The 25,851-nt window shown below is 59.2% G+C and overlaps 1 protein-coding gene across 1 annotated transcript in view; it reads right to left on the bottom strand.

Annotated features, from left to right (window-relative positions):
* Window positions 1–24,975, bottom strand: part of UNC13B (unc-13 homolog B) — a 112,979-nt gene extending 88,004 nt beyond the window's left edge. Inside the window, 6 exon segments of the mRNA XM_087923234.1 lie at window positions 1,817–1,909; window positions 5,223–5,346; window positions 7,512–7,629; window positions 8,256–8,355; window positions 10,135–10,164; window positions 24,808–24,975. Of these exon segments, the coding sequence (XP_087779360.1) occupies window positions 1,817–1,909; window positions 5,223–5,346; window positions 7,512–7,629; window positions 8,256–8,355; window positions 10,135–10,164; window positions 24,808–24,829 (487 nt within the window). The 5' untranslated portion in view covers window positions 24,830–24,975.
* Between the last annotated feature and the right edge of the window lie 876 nt (window positions 24,976–25,851).

Raw genomic sequence — 25,851 nt, 5'->3', positions numbered from 1 at the left:
CCCTGCGCAGGGGAAAGATGGGCAGAGAAAGGGGGAGGGAGGAAGGGAGGGAGAGAGAGAGAGAGAGAAAGAAAGAAAGAAAGAAAGAAAGAAAGAAAGAAAGAAAGAAGAAAGAAAAAAGAAAGAAGAGAGAGAGAAAGAAGGAAAGAAAGAAAGATCCCATCTTACGGCTAAAGAGCCATGGGGGGAGCAGTGGTCAAGTGTGCAGTACTGCAGGCTCCTTCTGCTGACTGCAGTTTGGCAGTTCGAATCCTACCAGGCTCCAGGCTGACTCAGCCATCTGTCCTTCCGAGGTCCCAGATTGTCGGGGGAGGTGCAAGAGGCTGACTCTGTGAAAACCGCTCAGGGAGGGGCTGCCAAGCTCTGGGAAGCGGCCTAGGAGTCAAAGGGCTCTGGCAGCCCCAGCCCCCCCCCCCAGGCTGGGCTGGGAGCTGAGCCCCCCGAAGACCCGGCCTGCCTTCTTCCTTCTTTCCTTCCCCAGACTGTTCTGGGCTGCTCTTCCGATGGCAGGTGCCCCTTTTGGATCACTAGTATTACGGGAGACCCCGAGGCTCCCTGTCTCCCCACAAAAGGTCCTCCAACGCCCTCAAAAAAATTCTTGTGCATTTGGGGACCTAAAATCCAGGTAACCCTCGACTTACGGCCCCAACGGAGCCCAGCGTTTCTGTTGTTGAGTGAATCTGGGGGAGGCCACAAGGGGTGTGAGAAACGGCCTTACGGCCTTCTCCGCAGGGCTGTTGCAACTTCCAATGGCCGCTAAATGAATGGCTGCAAGTCAAGGACTACCAGGGCCTGCCTAGCCCCCGGTCTCACACTCCCTGCTGGAGCCACCCCAGGCGGCCCAAGGGGGCAGGAACCCTCCCGCCAAGCCCACAGGAGCCGGGGGGGGAGGGGGGGGCTGCCTCCGGTCAGGATTCCTTGCTGATTCTTTCTGGAAACAGAGCCAAATGACCGAAGGGCACAACAGGGCAAAGTGGGGGGGACCCCACTCGTCACAGAGTTTGCACTCTGGTTACCCAAAGTTCAACCAAGCACAAAGGCAGATTAGCGCCACGTAGTGCCACGAGCTGCAATCTGCCTCGAGGCTCAACCAAGGTCCATATATTTCACTCGGCAATTATACGAAACCGATTTTCAAATTGCTCCTGGGATTGTTTCAGTGTAATTACAGGCTCCCGAATACGACGCACATTCTTCACAATAAGTGCCTCGCTCTGGAAAAGCAGAACCTGCAGATTCTTCAGACCTGACCTTGCAAAGGCCTCCCTTCCACTGCCCCCCGCCCCCCCAGGACACCCCCTCACAAAGCTGCCCAGGGGGAGGGTGCCTTCCTTGTCCTGCTGCGTGCCCAGGCTGCCCAGCCCTGCAGGAAAGGGGCGCAGGGGAAAGCGCCCAACTTCCTGGCTTCCCTTGAGCTGAGACCCTCTCAGCGCCTTCCGGGGGTCTCCAGGGGAAGAGAGTCACGGCCCTTCTAGACCTCCTCACGGGGCTTCCCAGCCCTCTAAGCGGTTTGTAGAGTCAGCATATTTGCCCCCGACCACCTGGGCCCCCCTTTTACCGTCCTGGGAAGGAGAGAAGCTGCGTCGACCTGGAGCTGGCCAGGATCGAACTGCCGGCTATGGGAATGAAGAGCTTCTCCTGCAATGCTGCCCGCTGACCCCTGAGCAGAGGAACTGCAGAGGGGGCCCAGGCCTGGCCCAGTGAGCAAGTCCCCCTGCAGGAGTCTGGCTACGCCGTTCGGGATCCGGCCGTGCCGCTGCAGCTAGAAAGGGTCCCCAGCACAAGGGGGGTTGGGGGGAGCTGCAGGAGAAACCCACCTCCTCTTCCTCCTCCTCCTCCTCCTCTTCCTCCAGCGAGTTCATCTGCTTCAGCTTCTTGGTCCAGTACTTGGCTTCTTCCTCAGGAATGTCTGCGGAGGAGCCAAGAGGCACCAACCTTGAAGGCCAGGCAGGCCCACCCGGCAGCCCGCCAGCTCCCGCCCTCCCACCACAGCCAAGCCCACGTCTGATCCGCCTGGGCATCCGGGTCCGAGGCTGTCGGAGGCAAGTGGCTGCAGACCTCCTGGGCCTCTTCCCTGAGGCCTGGTCCCCTCGGACAGGCGGGGTGGGGGTGGGGAGGGGGTCAGTCTCGAGGGGCTTCCCTTCCAGGGTGGAGACCCCTCCCTCTCATCCCCACTGGGTCTCTTCTGGCACCAGAGACGACCCTCCTCCTGGGCAAGCCAGCCAGGCCTCTTAAGGGGGGGGGTCACACTCCCCTCGGCCAGAACCTTCCACGGCTTTTAATCTCCATTTCCTCCTTTCAGGACCGTATCTGGGGGGCCTGTGGAGTTTCTCCCCTTCTCCCTTTGCCCTGAAGGGACCCTCCCCGGTTAGCAGAGGGGCCTTTGCCTTGGGGTTCACTCCGGCCCACGGAGGGAAACTGGGCTGCACGTTTGAAGTAAAAGTCCCTCGTGTTGCCTTGGGAACTGCGCTTTGAGAAACTAACAGATGTAAATAGACAAGCAGCGTAGACGTTTCTCTCTCTCTCTCTCTCTTCTCTTCTCTCTCACACACACGCAGAGGCTCCGATGGATTTCTTGCCCCCCCAAAGGTTGGGCTGCCCCTCCCAAGTCTCCCCGTGAGCAGCCGCTTCCCTCCTCCGGGAGCCCCGGGCATCAATCCCACCCCACCCTGGCGTTAACAGGCCCCTTCTTCCGCTTCCCAAATCAGGCCGAGGAAAGGAAGGAAGGAAGGAAGGAAGGAGAGCCCCCGTCCCCCCACAAGCAGAGGCCCCTGCAATTATTTCCCTGACAGTATTTCAGTCATGAGAATGGAGTCGCTGCAGGGAACGCGGAGCTCCGAAACCAGCCGGTCCACCCTTTGGACTGGGATAAAGGACAGAACTAGGAACGGCAGGGCCAAGCAGGGCCCTCCGGGGCAGGCAAACCCCAGATTCAGGGGCCTCGCCTTTCACGCTAACAACTTCCCTCCGCATCAAAGTTTCCTAGCCAAAGTTTGGCAGAGCACAGAATCGGCCTGGGAAGGATCTTGGAGATCATCTAGCCCAACCCCTGCCTAGTGAAGGAAACTGCTGCTCCAGCATCCTAGCCAGTAGCCACCCAGCTTTGCTCAAACCCGTCTAATGAAGGAGAGTCCCTTCCACGGCTGAACGGCTCTTCCTGTGGGGAAACTGGCCCAAAACCCCCCACCCAGGCCAGCCTTCTTGTGCTTTGAACCCTGGACTCTGCCCCCCCCATGGACGAAACAGCCCCTTGAGATACTCAACAGCAGTTCTGGCGTCTTCTCTGGGCTCAACTTACCCAACGGGTACAAAACGTGGTTTTAAATTTAATGGTTTGTTAACAATGTTTAACAGCTGCTGTGGTTTGTATTACGATTTTTGTGGCTTATTTTTACTTTCGCATACTGTAAGCCACTTCCATCCCCTCCCACAGGCAGCCGTGAGCCCTGGACTCGACTTGTGATCCGCCAAAGCACCAGAAAGCAGGACAGGAAACAATGGGTGGAAACTGAACGAGCAGGAAGCAACCTGGAGCTGGAGCAGGAGACGTTTCCGGTGAGGACATTTAACCAGTGGAACTGCTTGCCACCGGAAATGGTGGGTGCTCCAACCCTGGGAATGTTTAAGAAGAAACCTGGCAGTCCTTTGCCGAAAGAGGCTCTAGGGTTCTCCGCCTTGCAGGGCCCGGACTAAAGACCTCAAGGCCGGGGCTTCTCAGCAATAGCGGACGTTGACCCCACTGGCCAGGGCTCCAGGCATAGCTGCCGCACCCGAGCCAGCCTGCTGACTTCTGCCCGTTCTTCCAGCTTGCCAAGGGCCTCCGGCATTCTGAAGGGGCCCCTTCGTGGTTTTTGCCTCTTTGTGGCTCTGAGCAAGTTCCTCACCTGCAGGGCCCCGAATTCAAAGCAGGGCTGGGTGTCCCTGGCTCCTGACTGCTGGCCATACAAAACAGTGGGGCCCCTGCCAGCCTCTGGCACCCTACGAACTGGGGGAGGGGGCCCCTCCTTGGAGACCGGAGACTTCCACTCCTTCCTGCCCTCTCTCGTTCCCGGGTCCCTTCTGGGGGTGGGGCTCTCGGGGGGAGAAGACACAGGGAGGGAAGGAGACGCCCCCCGCTTGGCCCTCCCCTTCCTCCTCCTCCTCGCCGCAGATCCCCTCAGATCCCTTTCATTAACCTCCCGTCTTACCACAAGGCAACTCTGGGGGGGCTCACATTACAGGATAAAATAGGACAAAACCTACGCACGATGCAACTTACATAGCATAACCAGATAAACAGACTTTTTTCTGGCCTGGGACTCGTTTCCCCCCTTGCTCTTCTCTTCCCTCGGGAGGGAGCGTCCGCTCGCCTCTTCCTCCTCCTCCTCCAAATATTTCCCATTTGCTGCGCCCCCCCCCTCCTTTCATCCCACCCACCTTCAATTCTTGGGCGTGTTTCACCCACATTTCCTAGGCCCCCACTTTCTTCCCACGGGGCGGGGGGGGGGGGGGAGGACTTCCGGCGTCTTATTCTTGAGGAGTTTCCGGCTGTTCCTTCCATCCTTCACCTGCAGCAGTTTTGCCCCTGGGATCCGGCTAAATTTGCTGAAAGTGGCTCTCCTGACGCCTCTCGTGTGTGTGTGTGTGTGTGTGTGTGTGTGTGTGTCTGTGTGTGTGTCTGTGTCTGTGTGTGTGATTATGATTCAATGTTTTATTCCCTAATTTTCTGAACTTCACTTTTTTTCCCAAAAGGCAACTGGACTTTTTTTTTTCCTTTGACGAGATTTCTCTTCTCACCCACGGAGCTTCTTCCGTTCTAACTGACTGGTGGGCAGAGGGAAGATTTACAGTCTTTATTGTCACCTGGTCCTTGGCGCTCTGGCCTGGCTGACTGAGGCTCTCCATAGACCTTTAAGCCTCCAGGTGACTGAGTTCTGTCCTCCCGAAGTCCCCACTTTCTTCTTATTGCCTTCAACCAACCCCCCCCCCCCCCCCATATACACACACACACACACAGTTAGGGCCAGAGTGGGGGGGGGGAGCCGACGCCCCTCCTTCCTTCAGCCTTTGGGAAAGGGAAGCCTGGGACGCAGCCGAAGGAAAGGATCTGCAGGGGCTGTGAAGCTCCTGCTGACAGCTGTCCGTCATGGCTCTCCCACGGGAACTGGAGTCCTAGCAAGGAACCTGCCGTTAAACGCCCCCCCCGCCCCCCCATAACCCAGGGGTTGGAGGGGCGCACTCACCGAAAGGCAACTCGAACCGGGTGTCCAGCAAAATCTTGTGCGGTGTTGGGTTTTTGGTGCCGCAGACCTCCTGGCCATTCATCAGGACCTCCGCCTCCAGGGTGGACCACTCCCCGGGACCCTCCTGAAGGGAGGAGGGAAAGGCTGGCCTGAGAGGTGCTCCCTGGGCGGGGGCTGAAGGCCCCGAGAAGGCCGAATCTCCTGGGGAACCAAGGGGACCAGGGAAGGCCCTCGGCCTGGGTGTCCCCCGCCCAACTCCAGAGCTGGGAGGAGACCCCCCCCCCAGGCCTTCTACGGCCTCCCCCGTCCACTAGAATTCCCCAGGGCTACTTCAAACGGCTTGGCAAAAGATCTACGATGCGGTCACGGTCGTCCCACGGGTGGTTTCCCCAAAAGGCAACTGGGCTTTTGTGCTTTTTTTTCCCCCTTTGAAAACGTTTCACTTCTCATCCAAGAAGCTTCTTCAATTCTGACCGACCGAAAAAACGGAACTGGCTGCTTCTATTCCCTGCCAGGCAGTCAGAACCAAAGAAGCCTCTTGGGTGGGAAGGGAAACTTTTTCAGAGAAAATCAGAAACCAGAAAGCCCCGTTGCCCTTTGCAGAAAGCGTCTTTGGGACCGGCCCCCGTGAAGAAGGGTTGAGGAAGGGGCGCCCCCCCGCCCTCCCCCGCATTCCCCGGGGGCATCTCTCTGCCCAAAAGGGGGGTGTGGGAGAAAAGAGCCGGCAAGCCCCCCCACAGGGGCATCTCACAGGACCCAAACCTGGAGCGGCTGGGAAAGGCCGGATTTAGCCAAATCTGGGGAGGGGAGGGGGGGGAGGGAGGGAAGGGGGCTGTTTCAGTCAAATAGAGGCAGTCCTCGACTTACAAGAGTTCCCTTAGTGACTGTTCTAAGTTCCAACAGCACTGAAAAAAGGGACTCGGATGTTTCCCCCTTATGGCGGTTGCAGAACCCCCACAGCCGCCTGATCACAATTGAGAGGCTTGGCAACTGACTCGTACTTAGGGCCGCTGCCGAGTCCCCCTTTTGCGACCTTCCGACAAGCGGAGTCAGAAAGGCCTCGGGGTCCGGTTCAAGGGCTAAAGTCCCAGGGAAGAAAACGGCCAACGGTTCCTGCAGCTGCAGGGCCCAGAGCCTCCCTCCGGGTTCCCATTCTCCTCTCTTGGGCTAAGCCCTCCTCGGTCCTCCGGCTGCGGCTGAGCCCCCCCCGCCCCCCCCCGAGCTCTTCAAGCGCCGGTCGGGACGGCAGCAGCTCCCTGCGGAAGATCCCCTCCCCAGGCAGGCCTCAGCAGCAGTTCCGACAAGGCGGGCGCCCTACGAGGTCCCCTCCCTGGGAGGTGCCAGGGTAAGGGCCCTGGTGGCTCAGGGTTCAGGGCCGCAGGCGAACTCTGCATCCCCACCGCCAGCAGTTTGACCCTGACCGGCTCCGGGTCGACTCAGCCTTATGCCCTTCCAAGGTTTGTCCAATGAGGACCACAAATTGTTGGGGGCAACAGGCGGACTCTGCCAACCGCTTGGAGAGGGCTGGGAAGCGGCATAGAAGCCTCGGGGCTACGGCTCTTATTCCCCGCCCGAATACTTCCAAATAGGTGGCCTTATCTTTGCCTCGGAGTGGAGGAGGAACTGCCTTGTCTTGACCCCCAGAGCGTCGTCCGTGGACAGGGGCCATCGGGGCAGGAACTTCCGTTCTTCCCAGGGTCACTAAGCGAGGCAACTTCCTGACATTTCCCCACAACCAAGTCAGAGGGCAACAGGCATGTCGGTGGCTCCTTTCGGTGGGGGGAGGGCGGGTGCAACGAGGAGGCGCAGTGAGGCTGGGGAGGGGGGGCGATGTGCGAGGTCCATGGGAGCCGTGGGGGTCCTTAGGACAACGTGGGGAGTGTGCCGAGTTGCAAAAGAGGCGTGGCAAGGCTGCACGGGGAGGGCACGGGGGAGGGGCAGGATTTTGTGTGGGAGCCGTGGGGAGGGGGGCTGCAAGGGAGGGGCTGAGAGGCAAGTGGGGTGCACGAGGGTGCGAGGCAAGGCTCGGGGGCAAGGGGATGCGAGGGTTGGATGGGATGTGCAAGGGGTGTGCAAGGGCACGAGGGTGTGTGCAGAGGACCAGGGTGGGGGTGGGGGCGAGGGAGGCGCTGCAGGGCTCACGGAGAAGTCCTGGGGCTGTGACGGAAGGAGCAAAATCAGTCATAACCGCCTGCAGAACGGAAGACTAAGCCGGAGGTCCGGTGAAGCCGCCCTGCAGCCCAGAAGGGGAGGCTGGCTCCAAGGGGCTGGGCTGGGGGGGCAACTGACCTCATCCGACTGCCGGACGGTCTCCAGGGCGATCCAGGCTGTGCCCACCATGGTGTCCCAGATCAGCCCTTTGTCCCACACTTCCACAATCAGGCCCAGGTCCAGCCGGCTGATCTCGCTGCAAAGGGGAAACGGGAGGCAGGGAGGAGAGAGATCTCAGTAAATTGGGGGTGGGGGTGTGTGTGAACTCCTCACCTGGAGTCTTCCTGCCAAGGCCCCCCCAAGGCCCATTTGGCCCACGGGGCCCCCCGCTCCGGGCAGAGGTCGACTCTGGACCTGCCTCTTCGGGAAGGAAACCCCGGCTGGGCCCAATGAAGGGGAAGAGCCGACCCTGTACTGGCGCTGCTTGGCCACTAGAGGGCGCTCTAGACCCAGAAATCCAAGGCCTCCTCCAGGGAAAAGCCCAGGGGGGGGTTCGCCTCTGTGGACAAACATTCCCCCCCATGCAAGGCCCAACGTTTCAGAGCCCATCCGCTAGAATTCAGCGGCCACTCAAGTCAGTGACGTGAACTCACAAGTCAATTGGCTGCATTATAAAATGCAACGAGTTCAGATCCAGGGACAACATTTGGCCTTAGCCTGTTGCGGAGGGAAACCCCGGTTCTGGTTCCCCAGGTGTCCAGATCCAGGGCTTCTTGGTGCAGGATCAGCAGGAACCCCGCTGAGCGGATCCACTGCCAGGGAAGGCCTGGGGGCTCTGGCCAGGCCCGGGGGGGGTGGGTGGGTGGGGGGTGCTTCACTTACAAGAGGAAGTCCTGCTCCCAAGACGGCCGGGCCCCACGAACAGCAACCGTGGTGCTCTTGACATTTTGCACCTTCAGTGTTACGTAAGTGTTGAATTTATCTGGAGAGAGAGACATTTTTGTTCTTTCTTTCACGAGACACAAATATCGGGCCCCCTTTGCCAACAGAAAACTGCCCAGAATTTGACCAACGGCCCTTCAGGAGGACAAGGGTGGTTAAAATTGCGGCCGGCCTTTCCCCTTGGACCTGAACTGTCAGGAAGAGTTTGTGTGGGTTAGAATAGCAGAGTTGGAAGGGACCCTGGAGGTCTTCTAGTCAACCCCCCTGCCTTTAGGGATTGGGGAAGGCCGAGAAAGCCCCGGGGAGAGGCAGCCACCGGATCCAACAGAACCAGGCCAACTTAATCGGGTCTCCAACCTTCCCTTTGGGCAGCTGGTCTGCAGGAAGCAGATCATCCAAACCAGAGTGACCGAGAGCAGAGCTCAGAGAGCTGCCCCATGAGAGGAGAGGCCAGGATCCCCCCCGATTCCAGATCCTGCCCCTGTCAGGGAGACCCACCGGATCTAAGGGTTGTCCCAGTGGCCGCCTTCAAATCTGCCCCAGGAAGGCTGAAGCCCTCGAGGGGCCACAAGCACCAAGGAGGCCCCCTGCGCTCCCCGGCTGGCTCAGGCTGGGGGTGGGGGTGGGGGCTCCCCTGGTCAGGGAGGCTGGTCTATCAGCAGCGCCCCTGTTAGGAATAACAAGGTTACCTAACGTAGTTTGGGTAAAATAATATATATAAACTATGATAGTAAGTTTAAGTGTGTGTCACTTTAAACTGCAAAGCATGTAATTCTGGGTGCGGTGTGAAACCACCATAAGAGGAAGCAAGAGAACCTGACAATTGCTGGTTTGACGGATCGATGGTTTGTTAACTGCGTGTTTTCCCTACTGCTGAGTTGCTGAAGGAAGAAAGGAGGTCTGACTTCTTCATATCTCTACTGCGAGGAGATATATTACTGGACTGATATCTGTAAGTTTACTGACCTCTTTTTCGACACTGGACTTTGCAACTGAATAATCCCCTGACGGACTGAATTAGTGAATGATACATGGACTGCTTGACTATGCCATAACCCTTACTGGAATAAACTATTTAACTAGCGCAGTGTATCTGTTTTTACTGAGTGTAAGCTACAAAAACGTTTATCTCACATATTTTTGCCTGCCTGCCTGCCTGCCTGCCTGCCGTGCAGATTCTGCTAGGGTGTATCCCTAACAGCCCCCCTCCCCCCTTGCAGGCCAACTTCCTGAATGGGATCTGCAGACCAGCCACCCGGGAGGCCACCAGGGCCTTGTGACTGACAGCCCAGGGTGCATGTCACCCCCCCGACCCAGCCGGGCACGTCTCCAGGGTGGGAGCCTTCTCCTCAAGCGCCCAGCCTGGTTTTGAGAAGACGAGCCAGGGTGGCCCTCTCTTCCATGGGCTGGAGGTCCGAGACGTTGGCACCCAGGCCCACCTGGGTCTTTCACAGCTGAGAGGCCGAGGGAAGGGTCCCAGGGCCCCTCCTCAAAGGAGCTTTAAGGAAGCCTGAGCATTCGGTCCCTGGGAGCTTTGCCCCGGGTGAAGCTCTGACTGGCTAAGCCCGTTGGCTGCCAGAGGCCTTCAGAGGAAGGGGCACGGGAAACAGGCAAGAAGGCAGAACAGGCCACGAATCCCCCCCCACCCCCACCCCAAGGGCCTTCTGGAAGGGCCATCCCAACTGGAGGGCGGCCCCACTTCCACAGGAGGCGGTTCCCAGAGGGCCCCAAAGGGGGGCTTTGTGGGAACAGGAGGGAGCCCAGGCGGGAAGACCAGCTAACACCCCCCTCCCCCCCCGAAAAGCCAACGTGCACCTACCTGGGGGTCCCTGGAGCTCTGCTTTCTTCACTGGGGGAAAAAGAAGAAGAAGAAGAGGAGGAGAGCGGAAGGTCATTATTCCAGGCCACAACACGGCTCCTCTCGGGGGGCTGGATGTTGGGAGGGGGGAGGAAGAAACCCCCCAGCCCACCCCCCCCAGGCTATGCTCCGGACTCATCACAAAAGCCTCCTGGCGATGAGGCTCCGTCCAGGAAAAGGGGGGGGCCTAGGCCGGTCGGGAAAGGAGGGGACTTTAGGGGAACCTTAGAGACCCCGGGGGGGGGGGGAGAATATACATTCTCTTTATAGCCGCGGCTAAGAAGATCGGAAACCATTTCTTTATTATTCCTTTTTTTCTCTTTTCCTTTGCTTCTCTTTCATTGCTTTTTCTATTGCTTTTTCTGTTATTTCTCTTACCTTTCGCTTAAAATTTGTATTGTTTTTACTCTGTGGGAAAACCTCCTGAACACAAATCTCAGACCTCCGTGGGATAGAAAAACGGGGGACGGACAAACCCCAGGAACGGCTCCAGAGGGGCCTGGATGAAATTACCCTGGGATTCCAGCAGGGGGAGCTGCACCTTCCCTAACAGGCAGGATCAACATAGTGAGGTCCCAGGTGTGTCACCCAGGGTGGGATACAAAAGCAACAGAGTCGCCAAAACAGGTGAAGTCCCTTTTTAATTCCTCCAGTTTTGGCTTCAAAGCCCCGATTATCATTGACTGGGGAAAAAACTCCCCCACAAACAGTTGCGAAAAGAAATGCGGTTCAAACTCAAAATACATATAAATTATAAATAGAAAAAAAACAACACAAACTGCACTGAGGCAATTAATGAGACAAGGCAGGATAAGGGCTTGAAGGCGTCCACAGATATCGAAATACACACACTGGGAGGGAGGCAAGAACTCAGATAAGAACTGACAGACTAGAATTATTTCACGCTTTGCTTCCAGCAACTTTGCCATGCGCAGTTTGTCCTTTTAAACAGTCCTCCCAGCTGCAGCCCACGAAGGGGATCATGGCCCTTCCTCCCCCGTAGACCACGCCACCCAGGTTTCTCCCTTATCCACTCCTCCCTGCATGCCCTGGGATGAAGAGGGGGTGGGCCTGGGTCTTCCTCTGAATGCCCAGCCAGCCTGTGCCCTTCCCCACTTTCCTCCCCAACCTCCCACCCTCTGTCCTCCAAGTCAGATTCTAAGGGGGGGGGGACATGACCCCAGGTGAGGAACAGCCTTTTCTGACCGAGGGGCCTCTTGGGCCCCACACAAAGGCCCCAGAAACCTCCGCCCCGCCAAAGAGCAATCCTGGTCCAGCAAGAAGGGTGGGGAAGGGCAGGAGGCAGGGGCCCCCCTGAGGCCAAGGGTCTGACCGCCTCCAGCTCCAGGGCTCGCTAGCCATCTCCCAGGCCCCTGAAAAGCCAGGAAGCCACCTAGGAGTAAAGGAACCTCCCCCTTTCCTCGGCTAAGAAGTTTCTCTGCCAGGGGTTGCCTCTTGCCCTGGGGTGGGACTGCTGCTGTGGGGTCCAGGGGGAGGCAGCGTCCCACCCTTGCTGGCCCAGGGCACATTCAGGCCGGCAGGAGAGGCGGGGAGGGGGGTGCCTGGAGGAGAGCCAGACCCTCTGGAGAGCTCAGCTCCAGATGTGCGCCTCCCCAGCACCCTCCAGTCCCAGACAAGCCTTCCTGATCGGCTTATACCCAGAGCCCTCTAATCCCCAGCCTCCTGCTACACACACACACACACACACACACACAGAGGGAGGAATTGGCAGACGCCAGGAGTGCATCAGGTGGCAAGCGCTGCTGCACCTGTTGTCATTCCAGGTAGGCTGGCAGGATCAATTCCCCACCCCCACCACCCCCGGGGCACAGTGGAGGGGCGGGGAGGAAGGGCGGGACCCGGGGCCTGGGAGGGGAGCTTGGCAGAGCCACCAGGGAGGAGGGGAGGAAGCCCGCCAGGGTGTCACCAGGCTGCCAGAGGGAGGAGCGCAGCCCCCTCGGGACAGAGCCTGTGAGCCGCAAAGCTCCAGGGCGCTGAAGGAAGAGGCCGGCCAGGGCACCATCGTGGCAACCGTGTCTGGCCTGGCGTGTTCGGAGGGCCCCAGCCTGGGGAAACGGAAACAGGCGGCCTGGCAACACAAGACGGCTCGTGCCAACTGCTGCTGGCGAAGGGAGGTGCCCAGGCAGAGCAGGCTGCAGCCTGGACCCTCTGCGCCCCTCAGTGCCACCTCCGGGCCTGCCCCGTCCCCATTCTCTCCACCCCACGGCTCTTCTGCCCCCTTCTCCGGGAAGGCGGGGAGGGGGGAAACGGGCACAATGAGCAGGAGGGGCTGCTGGGCACCCAATCTGTCCCATTTGCTGCCGGAAGGGAGGGAGGAAGGGAGGGAGGGAGGGAGGGAGGGAGGAAAGAAGGAAGGAAGGAAGGAAGGAAGGAAGGAAGGAAGGAAGGAAGGAAGGAAGGAAGGAAGGAAGGGACTTGCCCAAGAGATTCTGCCTGGAGTCGGGCGGAGAATCTCCACCACACAGCCTTGCCTGCCTCCTGCCCTCAGCCAGAGCCTTGGCCACCCTGCCAGCTGCGCAGCGTCTCCTGGAGTTCGTGATGCATTTAATAAGCATTTTCTCTGGAAGAAACCATTGACCGCTCGCTTGCCCTAATGGTACAGTTAGTCCTCGACTTACAACAGTTAATTTAATGACTGTTCAAAGTTACATCATCACTGAAAAAGAGATTTATGATCCTTTTCCACACTTACAACCTTTGCAACGTCCCCTTGGTCCCCTGGTCAAAATTCAGGCGCTCAGCCATTGACTCGTACTTATGACAGCAGCTGCCATGCCCCCAGGTCACCTGATCCCCTTTTGTGACCTTCAGAGAGCCAATGTCCATGGGGAAGAAGTCTGATTCACTTAATGACCACCTTTACGAACTTACCAACAATTGTGGCTAAAAAGGTCATAAAACGGGGCAAAACTCACTTAAAGAAATGTCTCACTTAACGACAGAAATTTTGGGCTCCATTGTGGTCATCAGTCAAGGGCTGCCTGAATTCCCCTGGACCCTTGGCGAAGGTGGTCCTTCAGGGGCCGCGGGGCAGGGTCAGAGGGGGCTCCTCGATGCCCAGTTGGACCCGGAGACCCCCAGAGGAGGAAGGCAAAGAAGCCCCTCGAGGGGAGGGGACGACTGAACAGGGAGGGTCCCTCTCTCGGAGGGCTGGCAGGTCTCAGGCCCTTCCGGCAGGTGTCTGGCGGCTGGGGCGGTTTGGGAGTTCAGGAGAGGAAGCGCAGAGGCCATGGGCCTCAGGGGAACGGGGGGAGATGGAGACGGGGGGATTTCGGGAAATCGGAGAGAACTGGGGAAGGGAGCGGAAGGTGTAAGTTCACCTGTGGACCAGAAGGCTACAAAGCCTGCCAGGAAGCGAGACTTGGGCCCCCAGGCGGCTGTGGGTGCCTGGGAACGGGAGGCCAGAGGCCAGGCGCTGGGAGCAGCGGAAGGCTTCAAATCCTTCCCCAAACCTCCTTCACCCCGGGTGGGGGGGGGGCGGGGGATTCATTTTTTAAACAACCGGTTCCGTGGGCGTGGCTTAGTTGGTGGGCGTGGCTTGCTGATTATGTGACTGGGTGGGCGTGGCCTACTCGACGTCACTCACATCAAGGGGGGCTTCTCCTCGCCTGGCCTCTCAGGACAGTGGGGATGCTGCAACGGTCGTAAGGGTGAAAAATGGTCTTAAGTCACTTTTTTCAGTGCCATTGTAACTTTGAACGGTCGCCAGTTTTAGACCAAAACTCAAAAAGGGGGTATAAACTCACGTTTGAATGTCAATCTTTCTAGCTAGCGAAGAAGCCTTGCTGAATGTCCCTCACCTTGGTTCCTTGTCATTAGAAGCTCCTTTCTGGCGGCTCTGCTTCGTTGTTCAATTATTTCTTCAAAGCGCTAACTCCGACTGGGGAGCGTTTCCTCCCAACAGCCGTGTAAAAAGCTTAAAACAACCCTTCCCCTTTGAGAAAGTACCAGCCAAGGGGGGAAAAAAACCTCCTTCGGAGACAGTAAGTCTAGGCTGTCTGCCAAGAGCGCAAGTAGGGTGGAAAAAGACAAAAGGAGATTTCTCCCAACAGGTGAATCCCCCCCCCCGGGGGTGGGGGGATCACCTCGCTAGGCGGGGAAGGCAGGGAGGAGGGGCCCTCGGTGACCGTCCGCTTAGAAAAACGCCCCACCTGGGAAGGAAGGAAGGCCAACCCCCCCCCCACGTCCTGGGATGAAGGTGTAGGATCCAGTCCGGCTGGGTCTCCAGGGCCACAGACTCTGGCCAGGGAGGATGGGATCCGGCCCCTGCCCAAAAAGCTCGGAAGGCCAACGAGGGGCCCACGAGGCCTAGTGGTTAGGGCATTTCCTGAGCAATCCAAGCTCTGCTCCTCCCTCAGGACCGAAGCCGGCTGGGGGATTTGAGGCCAGTCCCTCCCTCCCACTACCCCCTTAGGAAGAGGGACCAAACGCTCCCCAAAACGTCGCCCAGAAAGCCGCTGGACTTCTCTATGGAGCTGCCAAGTGTCGAGACTGTTCTGGAGGAGCCCATACCCCAAACCCCAACGCGGGGGCTGGCCTTGCCCCAAGGCAGAAGGGAATGACAGGAAGCCAACAGGGAAAAGGCCCCCAGAGGCAGACGAGAAATGCACGCAGGCCGGAGAAGTCAACAGCTCCGCCTGGTCTGGCTGGGGAATTCTGGGAGCTGAAGTCCACAAGTGGCCACGGTTGGACCTCCCCCCCCCCCTTTAAAGGTTGCCTTGAGGGGCTCCTCACCCCCTCCCCCGCCTCTGCTCTCGCTCGCCCAGCCTCCGTTAAGCAGGACGTGTGGCTGACAGGGACCTCGGGCACCTGGGACTCCTTCTTGGGTGGGGCTGCTGTTCCCGGCCACAGCAACCCTTGGCGTCAAAGCCCCCCCGCCCCCCCGCCCCTGAGGAAGCTGACCCTGTCTCCTCCGCTACCCCAACCTCTGGGGAACTGAGGCCGGCCCTTCTTAACCTCCCAGGCCCCCAAAGAGAAGAGCCACAAGAGGCCCTTCGCCCTCCCCGAGGCTCAACCGGGGGCCCAAGTGAGCCTGCCTTCCACGCAAGGGGAGGAGGAGGAGAGGAGGAGGAGGAAGGCCCCTTGCCCAGAGTGGCAGCCGGATGTGGCTGGTGGGCGCATTTTGGCTAGGGGGGCCTCCGTTCTAGAGGCACTGGGGGGCAAAGGGCACGTTCTGGGGCCTTCCTGTCCCAGCTCTCCCCCCCGGCTTCCATCCCGGGGCCTCCCGTTCCCCACTCTGCAAATGGTCGGGAGCATCCCTATTCAGGCAGCCGTCCTCGACTTACCTCCGTCCACACAACTGAGACCAGAACTGCCACACCCAGTTTGGTGGCCTTCTCTGCCCTCTGGCCCCACGGAGAAGGGAACCGGAGGCACCACAGGGGGCCTGTCTCCCCCACGAAGCCCCCAACAAAGGAGCTGGACCCCTGCATGAACCTCCCCCGTGGGATTCTGGTGAGGAGCGGCCACGACTGGCTCACGTGTGGCCTGCTGCCCTCCGAAGGGTTCGTCCCAGGGAAGCCGACAACACAACGGAAAACCCAGTTATGGTCCCGGCCGAGTCCCAGAGCAGGCGCAACTTGACTGAAGGGCACCAAGAAATATTTCATAATAATCCAATTATGTCCAGGTATAAAAGAGAGGCTGCTTTCCTTCCTTCTCCTTTTCTTTCAAGAGGCAACTGGGCTCTTTTCTCGAAGGCGTTTCCCTTCTCCCCTGAGAAGCTTCCTCAGTTCTGACAGACGAAGCTTCTTCAGAAGTGGAAAAACTTCTTGGACGAGAAGCGAAATGTCTTCAGGGAAACACAAAGAAAGTCCACTGGCTCCTTGGAAAAGCCCCTTTGGGACGGTTGGGAACAAGGGCTGCGGCATCCCAGGGTCACACAATTGGGCCCCTGCAACTTTCCCACCAGCCAAGCCGAAGAGGGAAGAAGCTGGATCCATTTAAAGACCGAGCGGTTCACTCTCCAACATCCAGGAAGTATTTTCAGAAAATAAAATCTTTGCTGAGAGAATTTCTGTGGGGGGTTTTCGATTCCAAGAATATGTTCATGGAAAATGAGGGAGGATTCTGGAGCTACATCCAAGTTGTCTACGGTCCCATATTCAACACCAGAAGCCAACAAGAAACACACAGAACACGGAACATGGAATCCTGGTGACGGAAGAGACCCGGGAGGTCTTCTAGTCCAACCCCCCCCCGACCAGGGCAGGAGACGTTATACCACCCCAGTCCAGCATTTTTGAAAAACACCCGTGACGGAGCACCCACAACTTTTAAGGTTTCTGCCTGGACTCTTTGCTCTCTTCGGATTCCTGATCAGTCAGGAGCGCTGTCTGCAGAGTTTGTCTGTGCCGGCATCGCACAAAGACACACACACACACAGACACACACACACACCCGGAGAAACCTTCTGTCCCTTTGCCTTGGCAGGGACGGCATCACGAGGGAGGACGTGGGATAAGACAGGCGTGAGAAACAACCTGGGCAGCCTGAAGAGGGAGGGACTCCCAACTCCCAGAATTCCCCAGCCAGCACAGCTTGAATTCTGGGAGTTGGAGTCCACCCCTCTCCAAGCCGCCCAGGCTGAGAAACTCTATGGTGTTTCGCTTTGGGGCGAAGGTTCCTCCTGCTCCGCCTGAGCAAGCGAAGGAAGACCAAGGCGCTTAGCTTGTTGAATCATCATCACAGAAAGCAGCATCAGGGATGAGTTGCAGCCACCCAGGTTGAAGACGCTGCTGTCGAGGTGCTATCATTCAATCTGTCGCTGCCATCAGAACACCGCTGGGAGGGGCCTTAGAGGTCTTCTAGCCGACTCAGCTACTTTCAGGGCAGGCTCTGCTTCGTAGGAACATGAGGGAAGCGGCTCAGGCAGGCGGAGCAGGAGAGACGGGACACAATCCCCAAACAAGGGAAGGCGGCTAGTTCAGGGAGTCCTCCGGTTACAACAGTCTGTTTAGGGACTATTCAAAGTTACGACGACATATCCTACGTTAGATTTCCTGCTTTCCTGTCGTGTTTTGTCACTCTTTTTAAAGAACTTGATATGCATTTTTAAAATCATGTACAGGGACTCCTCAACTTACAACAGTTCATTTTGTGACCGTTCCAAATTGAAAAATGTGGCTTATCATGACCGTTTTTCATGCTTAGGGCCAGTGCAGCTTCCTCCATGGTCACCTGATCCCCGTTTGGACACTCGGCAATTGGCTCACGGTTATGACGGGCGTGGTGTCCTAGGGAATCACGGGATCCCCTCTGGAGACCTCCCGGCAAGCAAAGTCAACGGGGAAGCCGGATTCACTTAACTACCGTGGCTGGAAAGGTCGTAAAACGGGGCAAAACTCACTTCACCAATGTCTCGCTTGTCAACAGAAGGTTTCTGTTCCGTTGTGGTCGCAAGTCGAGAACTATCCGTATTTCTTTTCCTTGTTTCTTTCGTTTTTCTTTTATCGCTATTTTAAATGCAATTTTTAAAAACTGTTTAAAAGTGGTGGTGTAGAACCAGGGGTGGCTCATTTAACAACCGGCTCACTAAGCAACAGATGTTCTGGTCTGAAGTGCAGTCACAAGGCCCCCCCCTCCCTGCGGGAGGAGGTGTCCAACTATCAGGATATTTCTAGGATTTGAACTCCCCGGAGGTTTGGGAGGAGGGAATTATTCCCAGAAGCAGAAATCGGAGCTTTCTGAAGGGGGGGGAGGACGCTTCACCCTTTTTGTGGGGGGGAGGGGAGAGGCAAAGGCCTCCTGTGGTGCCCGGGCATTCAACGGGGGTGGGGGGGGAGGAGAGGCCGTTCCGCCACGCTCTGCTCCCTGGACGGGCGTCCAGTCCTGCCCAGGAAGTCCACCTGCCCGCCTGCCTGGAGAGACGCCACGCAGCCAGTCCGACGGGTCCCATCTGCTGCAAATCCCTGTTTGTTTGCCTCCGTGCAACTGAGCCAAGGATGACGCAGGCCAGGCATTGTTTGCAGGCTCCTGAGCAAACAGCCCGGCGTCTTCCTAGCCGAGCATCGGGAAGGCAGCGGAGGCAGGAGTGGGGCCGGGTCCCAGAAGGGACCGCCGGGGCTGCCTCAGCCACGCTGCCTGGGGGACTCTGGGAGTTGAAGTTCACAGGAATTGCTAATACAACCCTGGGGTGCGTAAACAGAGGCACAGCACCCGAATCACATGAAGTATTAGAACCACTTCCTAAAGCCTTTAGTTAGGCCACACTTGTGGGATAGGCTGCATCGTCCGGTTTTGGTGCCACGTTACAAGAAAGAGGTTGAGACTTTGGAAAGGGAGAAGAACAGCTAAGACGACTGAAGGCCTGGAGACTAAAACATGCGAAGAACGGCTGCAGGATTTGGGCCTGGCTAGTCTGAAGAAAAGGAGGACGGGGGGGGGGGGAGAGCAGCCTTCCAGTATCTCAGGGGCTGCCCCAAAGAGGAGGAGGAAGGGGGTCAAGCTCTTCTCCAAAGCACCCAAAGGCAGGACAAGAAACAACGGATGAAAAGCAACCTGCAGCTAAGGAGGAACTTTCTAACAGAACAATTAACCGGTGGAACAACACTGGAGGCTTTTAAGCAGAGATTGTCTGAAACGGTGTAAAGCCTCCTGCTTGAGCCGGGGGTTGGACTAGAAGACCTCCAAGGTCCCTTCCAGCTCCATTCCGATTAATTCTGGGAGTTGAGGCCCACCACTTTTAAAGTTGCCAAGCTTGGAGACCCCTCCCTCGCCCAAATGTCTTGCAGCTCTCTGCCCCTCCAGAAGCTGCCTCGCCTTTGGGGGTTGCAGCACAAGGGCAAAAGCCACCAATTCATGGAGCTTTGAACCCACCGGGCGGTTTGGCTGAAGGGTTTTCAGCCCACGATACCCAAAAGCAGTCACTGTGACTGTAGATCAGGGTGTCAACCTTGGCCACTTTAAGACTTGTGGACTTCAACTCCCAGAATTCCTCAGCCAGCAAAGCTGGCTGAGGAATTCTGGGAGTTGAAGTCCACAAGTCTTAAAGTGGCCAAGGTTGGACACCCTGCTGTAGATGCAGCCGACTGTGCTGGGGGCGGGGAGGGGGAAGACAACTGACCACCAGAACTTGGAACATCTCAACCCACTTTTCCCAAACAAGTTACAACATTGAACAGTCCCTGTGCGATCTGTCGTAAGACAAGGACTGCCTGCCAGGGGTCCGTACTGTACTTCCGAGGTTCACTGGGTGGACCTTCCAAGCATGGCCCCCACTTTAGCCCTGGCTCCCTCCCCCGAAGCCGGTCAGGAGGACTGCCAACGGGTGCGGAGCCTGCCTCCGTCTTTATCTGAGGAGGGCTGCAGTGCAGACCCCCCCCCATTGCTGCCTGCAACCCCCCCCAATTCCGATGGCCCTTTCCCGAGGGGCTTCCCCCCCCCCCCTGCAGGTGGCAGAAATCCCACTAAAAGGGGGAGGGGCAGAAGAGCTGCTGGCTCTCATGGACGCATCCAGCCACAGGTGCCTGAAGGCCTTCTGGGTGGGGGGGGGGGTGCCTGGGGTGGGGTGGGGGTCTCGGATTCTCCCTCTCCTCCACAGCAACAGCCCAGCTGGGCAGGTTCCCTGGCCAACCACGCAAGCCAGTTCTGGTTCGACCCAACTTGGAAGCTGGCTGGAGGAGAGATCAAACATGCTCAGCTGAATGGTCTCACGCTGATGGGGCTCCAGGCTGGTCAGCTGGCCCGACTCCTCTCTAGCCCTGGGCCAGGGGCTTTCCTCTCCCCCCTGCAAGCCCAGAAGTTTGGCTGCTCAGCAGGGGAGTTGTTAAGGGAGCTTTGCCCCATTTGGGGACGTTCCTGGCCCCAGGCGTTAAGCGAATCACTGCAATTGCTAAGTTAGTAACCGGGCTGTGAAGGGAACCTGGCCTTCCTATTCACTTGGCTTGCCAGAAGGTCGCAAACGGGGATCGCGGGACCCCCCACTCCCGGGACACAGCAACCGACGTAAGTTCATGCCGGTTGCCAAGCCCCCGAATACTGACCAGGTGACCACGGGGATAATTCAAGGGCCGTAAGTGCGAAAACCGGTCATAACTCTTTTCTCCAGCGCTGTTTTAACTCTGAATGGTCACTAACTGAACTGTTGTTAAGTCGAGGGCCACCCAGAGCCACCAGAGAGCAGCTCATCTGGGACCCTGGGAAACAGGGATGCAGGCGCCCCCCTGGCCATTTCTCAGACTCCAGCAGAGCCCCCAGCCCCACCTAGCTGCTGTGGCACAAGCTCCGGCCCAGGGAGGAAGCAAGGCCTGCACAGGGATGGAGCTGGCCAGGTCCGACGTCTGTCCTTCTGCAGCAACTGGGAGCGGTAAAACTCCAAGCCCCGAAGCCCCCCCCAGGACCCCCCCAAAGCTCCCTCCTCCCCTTCCAGGCAGAGGCTGGCTGCCTTCTGCGCTTCTCTTCCAGCTGTGGCTGACTCCGGCCTCTCCCTGTGCTCAGTTCTGCTTAGGGGTGGGGGCGGGAGGGGGGGTGCTTTGGGAAAGAGGGCAGCGTCCCCCGCCCTACCTGCCCCGGAGGGTCCTGCTCGCACCCCGCCCTGCCTGCCCCGTTCCTCCCTCTCCGGGGAAGAGACCCACACTGGCCAGTTCACGCCCTTCACGCTGGGCCGGGGGCACCGCTTGGCCCCTCTGGCCTGCTGGGAGATGACCCTGGGGGGCCGCCCTGAGGGCTGCTCCTCCTCTCTGGATGGCCCTTCAATGGGGCAATGGGGGCCGGCCCCAGCACCGAGCACCCCAGTGCCCCCCCCGCCGCTTCTGCAAAGGGGCCTGGACTAACGGGCCGCCCCTCCATGCTGGGCGAGGTTTGAGAGCTGCCCACTCCACCCTTTCCTTGCATGGAGGTCCCGCTTCTCCTTCCCAGGGCAGAGCTGGTTTCCCGGGGGGGTTCGGCAGGACCTTTACAAGGCGGGCAGGGCTCTGGGGGGGGAGTGGGTCAAAAGTCACATTGTTCAATCCCATTGTAACTTTGAACGGTCACTGAGTGAACTGTTGTAAGTCGAGGACGACCTGTGTAGCGTACAAGACTGGCTGCAACAGCTCTCCACAACAAAAGGGCTGGTCAGCAGACCGGAAGACTCTGCTCTGTTTCCAGCAAGGATGGGAGGCAGGCAAAGCACCCGGGGTGTGTGTGTGTGTGTGTGTGGTGTGTGTATGTATGCGGGCGAGGGGTCGGGGGGGCTTCTGCTCCGAAGCTGCTTCAAAGAGGTGCCGGTGTTGGCAAGACAGCCCCGTTTGCGCTCAGGAGAATCCAAGACTGGGATTACTATGAGGATCAATAGGTATTGAACCATTTTGCCCTCAGCAGTATTAAATCACTATGCAATTTACTCCATTATTTAAAAACGGTCAGTGAATCAATCAGAATGGAGCTGGAAGGGGCCTTGAAGGTCCTCTAGTCCAACCCACTGCACAAGCAGGAGACCCTACACCATTTCAGACAAGTGGGCTGTCCAGTCTCTTCTTAAACACCACCACAACTTCTGGTGGCAAGCTGTCCCACTGGTTAATCGTCCTCACTTGTCCGGGAGTCTCTCCCTAATCCCAAGTTGCTTCTCTCCTCCTTTAATTTCCCTCCATTCTTTCTTGTCCTTCCCTAGAATGCAGGACGGCAGGTGGACTCAGCCTTCCAGTCTTCCGAGGTTGCAAAGTGAGGACCCAGATTGTTGGGGAAAGAGGCCAACGCTGTCAAAAGCCCAGAGAGTGCTGTAAAGCAGGGGTCTCCAACCTTGGCCCCCTTTAAGCCTGCAGGACTTCGACTCCCAGAATTCCCCAGGCAGCACAGCTGGGAGCAAAGCCACGAGAGGCTAGGAAGCGGCCATCAAGTCTCAGCGCTAAACGACAGAGAACCCTCCGGAAGGCCCTGCAGGCTTCCAGGGAAAGAGCCCTTCGAGGGAGGCCAGGTTTCCTTTGCCACAGGTATAACAGAACCTCCGACGGCTCCTGCCCACCTTCCTGTCTCCCGAGGCCGGGCGGGCTCAATTCCTCCCCTTTTTTCCAACTACGCACCCAACACAGAGCCCCCCCCCAAGTTTAAAGGTCTGGCCTCAGGGCAATGTAAAATAAAATAAATACAATATATAAAATCAACCCCCGCCCCCCAGCAGCCGGGAACCCAGCCAAGGCAGAGGAGGAAGAGAAGCAGCTTCCTCGTCCGGACTTGGAAGGGAAGGGCGGGATTCAGGTTCCTGGTTCCTGGTGCACAATCCCACCGCCAAAGCCATGCCAATTTAATTCAGGCATCGGCCCCAAGAGGGATCATCCGTGGCCCTGGGTTATTATCATTATTATTATTATTGGCTTATTATTATTATTGGCTTATTATTCAGAAGGCTTGGGGGGATCTTGGAGGTCATCTAGTCTGACCCCCTGCTTAGTGTGAGGTTGCTGCCTCCACTTAAAACGCTTCGTTAAAAGAAGGGGGGGGGGAAAGGTGCATCCCGCCCTGCCCCCCCACCCCGGAGAGTTCGAGGGGAGCCCCCCCCCTCTTAACAGGGGCTCCTCCCTCTCCCGAGTGAGAGGGGGCTCCATTCCAGGAGTGGCCTGCAAATGCCAAGGATACTTTCAGGGGGTGGGGGCACTTCCCCGGGGGCCGCTGCCTTCCTTCTTCCTGGGATTTTACTCTTACACTTAAAACCACCGCTGCCTGTCAGAACTGGGCAAGGCCAGGAGCCCCTTCCGAGAAGATGACCAAGAACGCTTGATTAACCTGCCAAAGGACAAAGGACGCCTCTTGTGTCTCACGATACGACCACAACGTAAGGAAGAGATCGGTTTGGCTCAGCCAGGCAGAGGGGAGAATCCCGCTTGGAAGGAAGGGGCCCCTGCCCTCTCCAAAGGGCCACAGCGGACGAGGCCTTCTCTTCTCCCCACCCGGAGGCTCCCAGGACAGGCAGGCCTCCCTACCGGCCAGCCTCCCTGCCAGAAAGATCTGCCCCCAAGGCATCCTCTGGGACTACAACCTCCAGCACCCACGGAAGCCTTCCAGGTGGCAAAGAAGGCAATGCGGGGAGGGGGGGGAGAGTCTGGGGCTGCTGGTCCCCAAAGTGCTTTTCCTTTCCCCGAAGAAGCGTCCTGGGTGAGAAGTGAAATGCCTTGAAAGAAAACTCAAGGAAGCCCGGTTGCCTCTTGAAGGAAAAGCTCCTTGGGGACAACTGCGGCCTGGAGGATGCCTGGGAACCTCCGCACACCCTGAGCTATGCGCTTCTCCCGGCATCAGCCTTCTGGGCAGGTAAAAGCCATGGGGCCCCCAGTCTGCCAAGCGCCAGGAACCCACCCCGCACCCTGCCGCCTCTGCAACCAGCCAGGCCCCTGGACCTCACTGCCCAGCAAGCTGGGTTGGCAGCTCCCCCTCCCCAAGAGACACACCAACATGAGAACAAGGGAGGAGGAGGAGGAGGAGCCCCTCACTGCCTGATGTGATCTCTTCCAGGTGAGGCACCAGGTGGGTTGAAGCTCAGGAAGGGACCCCTGGAGGCTTCCTTCCCACGGGACCCCTGAAGTCCCCCCTCAGCTGAGCTCAAAGGTTCCTGGAGGGGTCATTTCCAGGAGAAACCTGGCAGGAGACACCCTGAAGCCCCCCGCAATTGGGCTGAAGGCCTAGAGGTTTTCGTGCTAGAGAACGAGCCCCTCAGAACAGGGGTCTCCAACCTTGGCCACTTGTGGACTTCAACTCCCAGAATTCCTCAGCCAGCGACCCCCCCCCCCCAGGAGGGGGAATGCCTCTGCCCTTCCAGAGCCCCCACCCCACCCACTTCAGCCTCCGAAAGAAGGCCAGGCTTCCAGGCTCTCCGGGTCCCACGCAAAGGGCTCCAGGGGCAGGGCAGACTGTGCGTGCCAGCTGCATCCCTTCCCCTGGCCCTGCCGGTCTCAGGCTGTGAAGGCAGGGCGTCCCCCTGACCCTCCGACCCTCCAGGTGGGGCTGGGGGGCCGGTCAGGGCAACCCCGGGGAGACCCAGACCCCGAGGGAGTCCGGGGAGCAGGAGGGATTTTCAAGCGCTGCCCGCTCTTCATACAAGCAATCATCGGGATGTCTGACGGGCATCTCATGCAGGAGGATTACGACCCGCCGAAACAGCCGGTTCTTTGGGCAGCCTTTCGCAGGTCAGAGCCGCCGCCGCCGCGCCCACCCACCCCCGCTTCGCTTCTCCCTCGCCCGGAATCGGCTTCTCAGTCGGGCCCCCCCAATTCTGGCTCAGCTGAGCCGAAGCGGCTTCCCGCAGCCTGGCACCCCTCAAGCGGCCACCTTTCCCCGGACAGGCTCCAGCCCACAGCCCGGGAGGGCAGGTCCCCCAGGCGGAAAGCCTTCACCCCCCCAGGCTGGGAGTCCGGGGGATGAGGGAGCAGCGCCCACCCACCCCGCCCCAAACACCCCAGGCAGGTGCCCGCCTGTTGGCCCGCCTGGGCTGCTGCTGACCCCCCGCCCCCGCGGCTCTTCAGCGGCTGCCCCACCGAAAGCGGCTCCCTCGAGGCCCCCGCCCTCCGGGACGCCCCCCAGCTGGCTTCAGCCCACCCGCGTCCCCAGCCCCGGCAGGAGAGTCCTGCCTGGCAGCCCCCGGGGAGACGAAGGAAAGGCGGCGACCCCCCCCGCCCCTTCCCGGAGCGCCCCGGCCGGACTCACCGCGGACGCAGAGCAGGGACATGGCGCCGCCCGGCGGGGCCGAGGAGGGCCGGTGCCGCCCGCTGCTTCCTCCCGGCCGCACCCGCGCTCCGCATGCCCGCCGGCCAGGCCGGGGCCGACCCCTCGGGCGCCGCGCGGGAGACCCCGTCGCTACAGCGACGCCGCGGGATATGTGTGTGCGTGTGTGTGTGTCCGGCGGCCGTGTAGGCGGGGCGTCGGCGCGGCCAATGGCCGCCCGGCACAGAGGCCGCCGTCTGCGGACACGCCCCCTGGGGCAGGGCGGGGCTTGCCGCCCAGGAGTCGCTACGCGGTCGGCGCTCTGTACGCGCTCAGTGGCGCTGTTGCTCGGCTTCGCTGCCCCGGCTGGGAAGGTGAACGGGCAGAACGTCCCCGCCTTCCGGAGGAGCCACCGGAGGACGGGAAGGTGGAGGCCGCCCCAGGACTGGCCCCGATGCCCGCGCCCTGAAGCCAAACGGGGAGGGCGGAGGTAGAAGAGGGGAAAAGCCCCCAGCTGCCCCCCCCCCACGCCTCCCCCCACCCCCGTACCGCCCGAGCATTGCCGGGAGGGGCATGATGGCCGTGGGAGGGTGGGGGGCCTCAGCCGGGCTTTCAGAGCGAGGCGAGGGGCCCATCAAAGGGCCTGGCTCATTTGCTTTTCCTGGCCGGGAATAGATGCTGAGCGGCCCGGAAATGCTCTCACCTGCCCAGGTGCTGCTGCCTCTGGACAGGCAGAAGATCTGCTGCCCGCCCTGCCCGCTCTCCCACTGCTGCCCCCTCCCCGCATTCCCTTGGGGTTCCTGGAGCCCTGTCCAGGCTCCAACCCCAACTGGCAGCCCACCTGCACCTGCTGCCTGCAGAGAAGGAGCGGGGCCTTCAAACCTCCTGTTGAGGAATTCCCCAGAGGCGTTCTGGGCTTCACCTTTCAGACTGGGGGAGGGGGGCTGCCACTTCCCTGATCCAGCCGGAGGTCCCGTGCCACTGAGGCAGGCTTGCAGCGACCCATGTGGCACAGCCATTGTTGAGCTCAGCCAGTAAGGCGGTGGG

Source organism: Pseudonaja textilis, chromosome 2 (genome assembly GCF_049901715.1).
Source record: "Pseudonaja textilis isolate UNSWEBS1 chromosome 2, rPseTex1.2, whole genome shotgun sequence".
Classification (NCBI taxonomy): Eukaryota; Metazoa; Chordata; class Lepidosauria; order Squamata; family Elapidae; genus Pseudonaja; species Pseudonaja textilis.
Note: the sequence above shows the minus strand (reverse complement) of the source record. Positions and strands in the feature narration are given on the sequence as shown.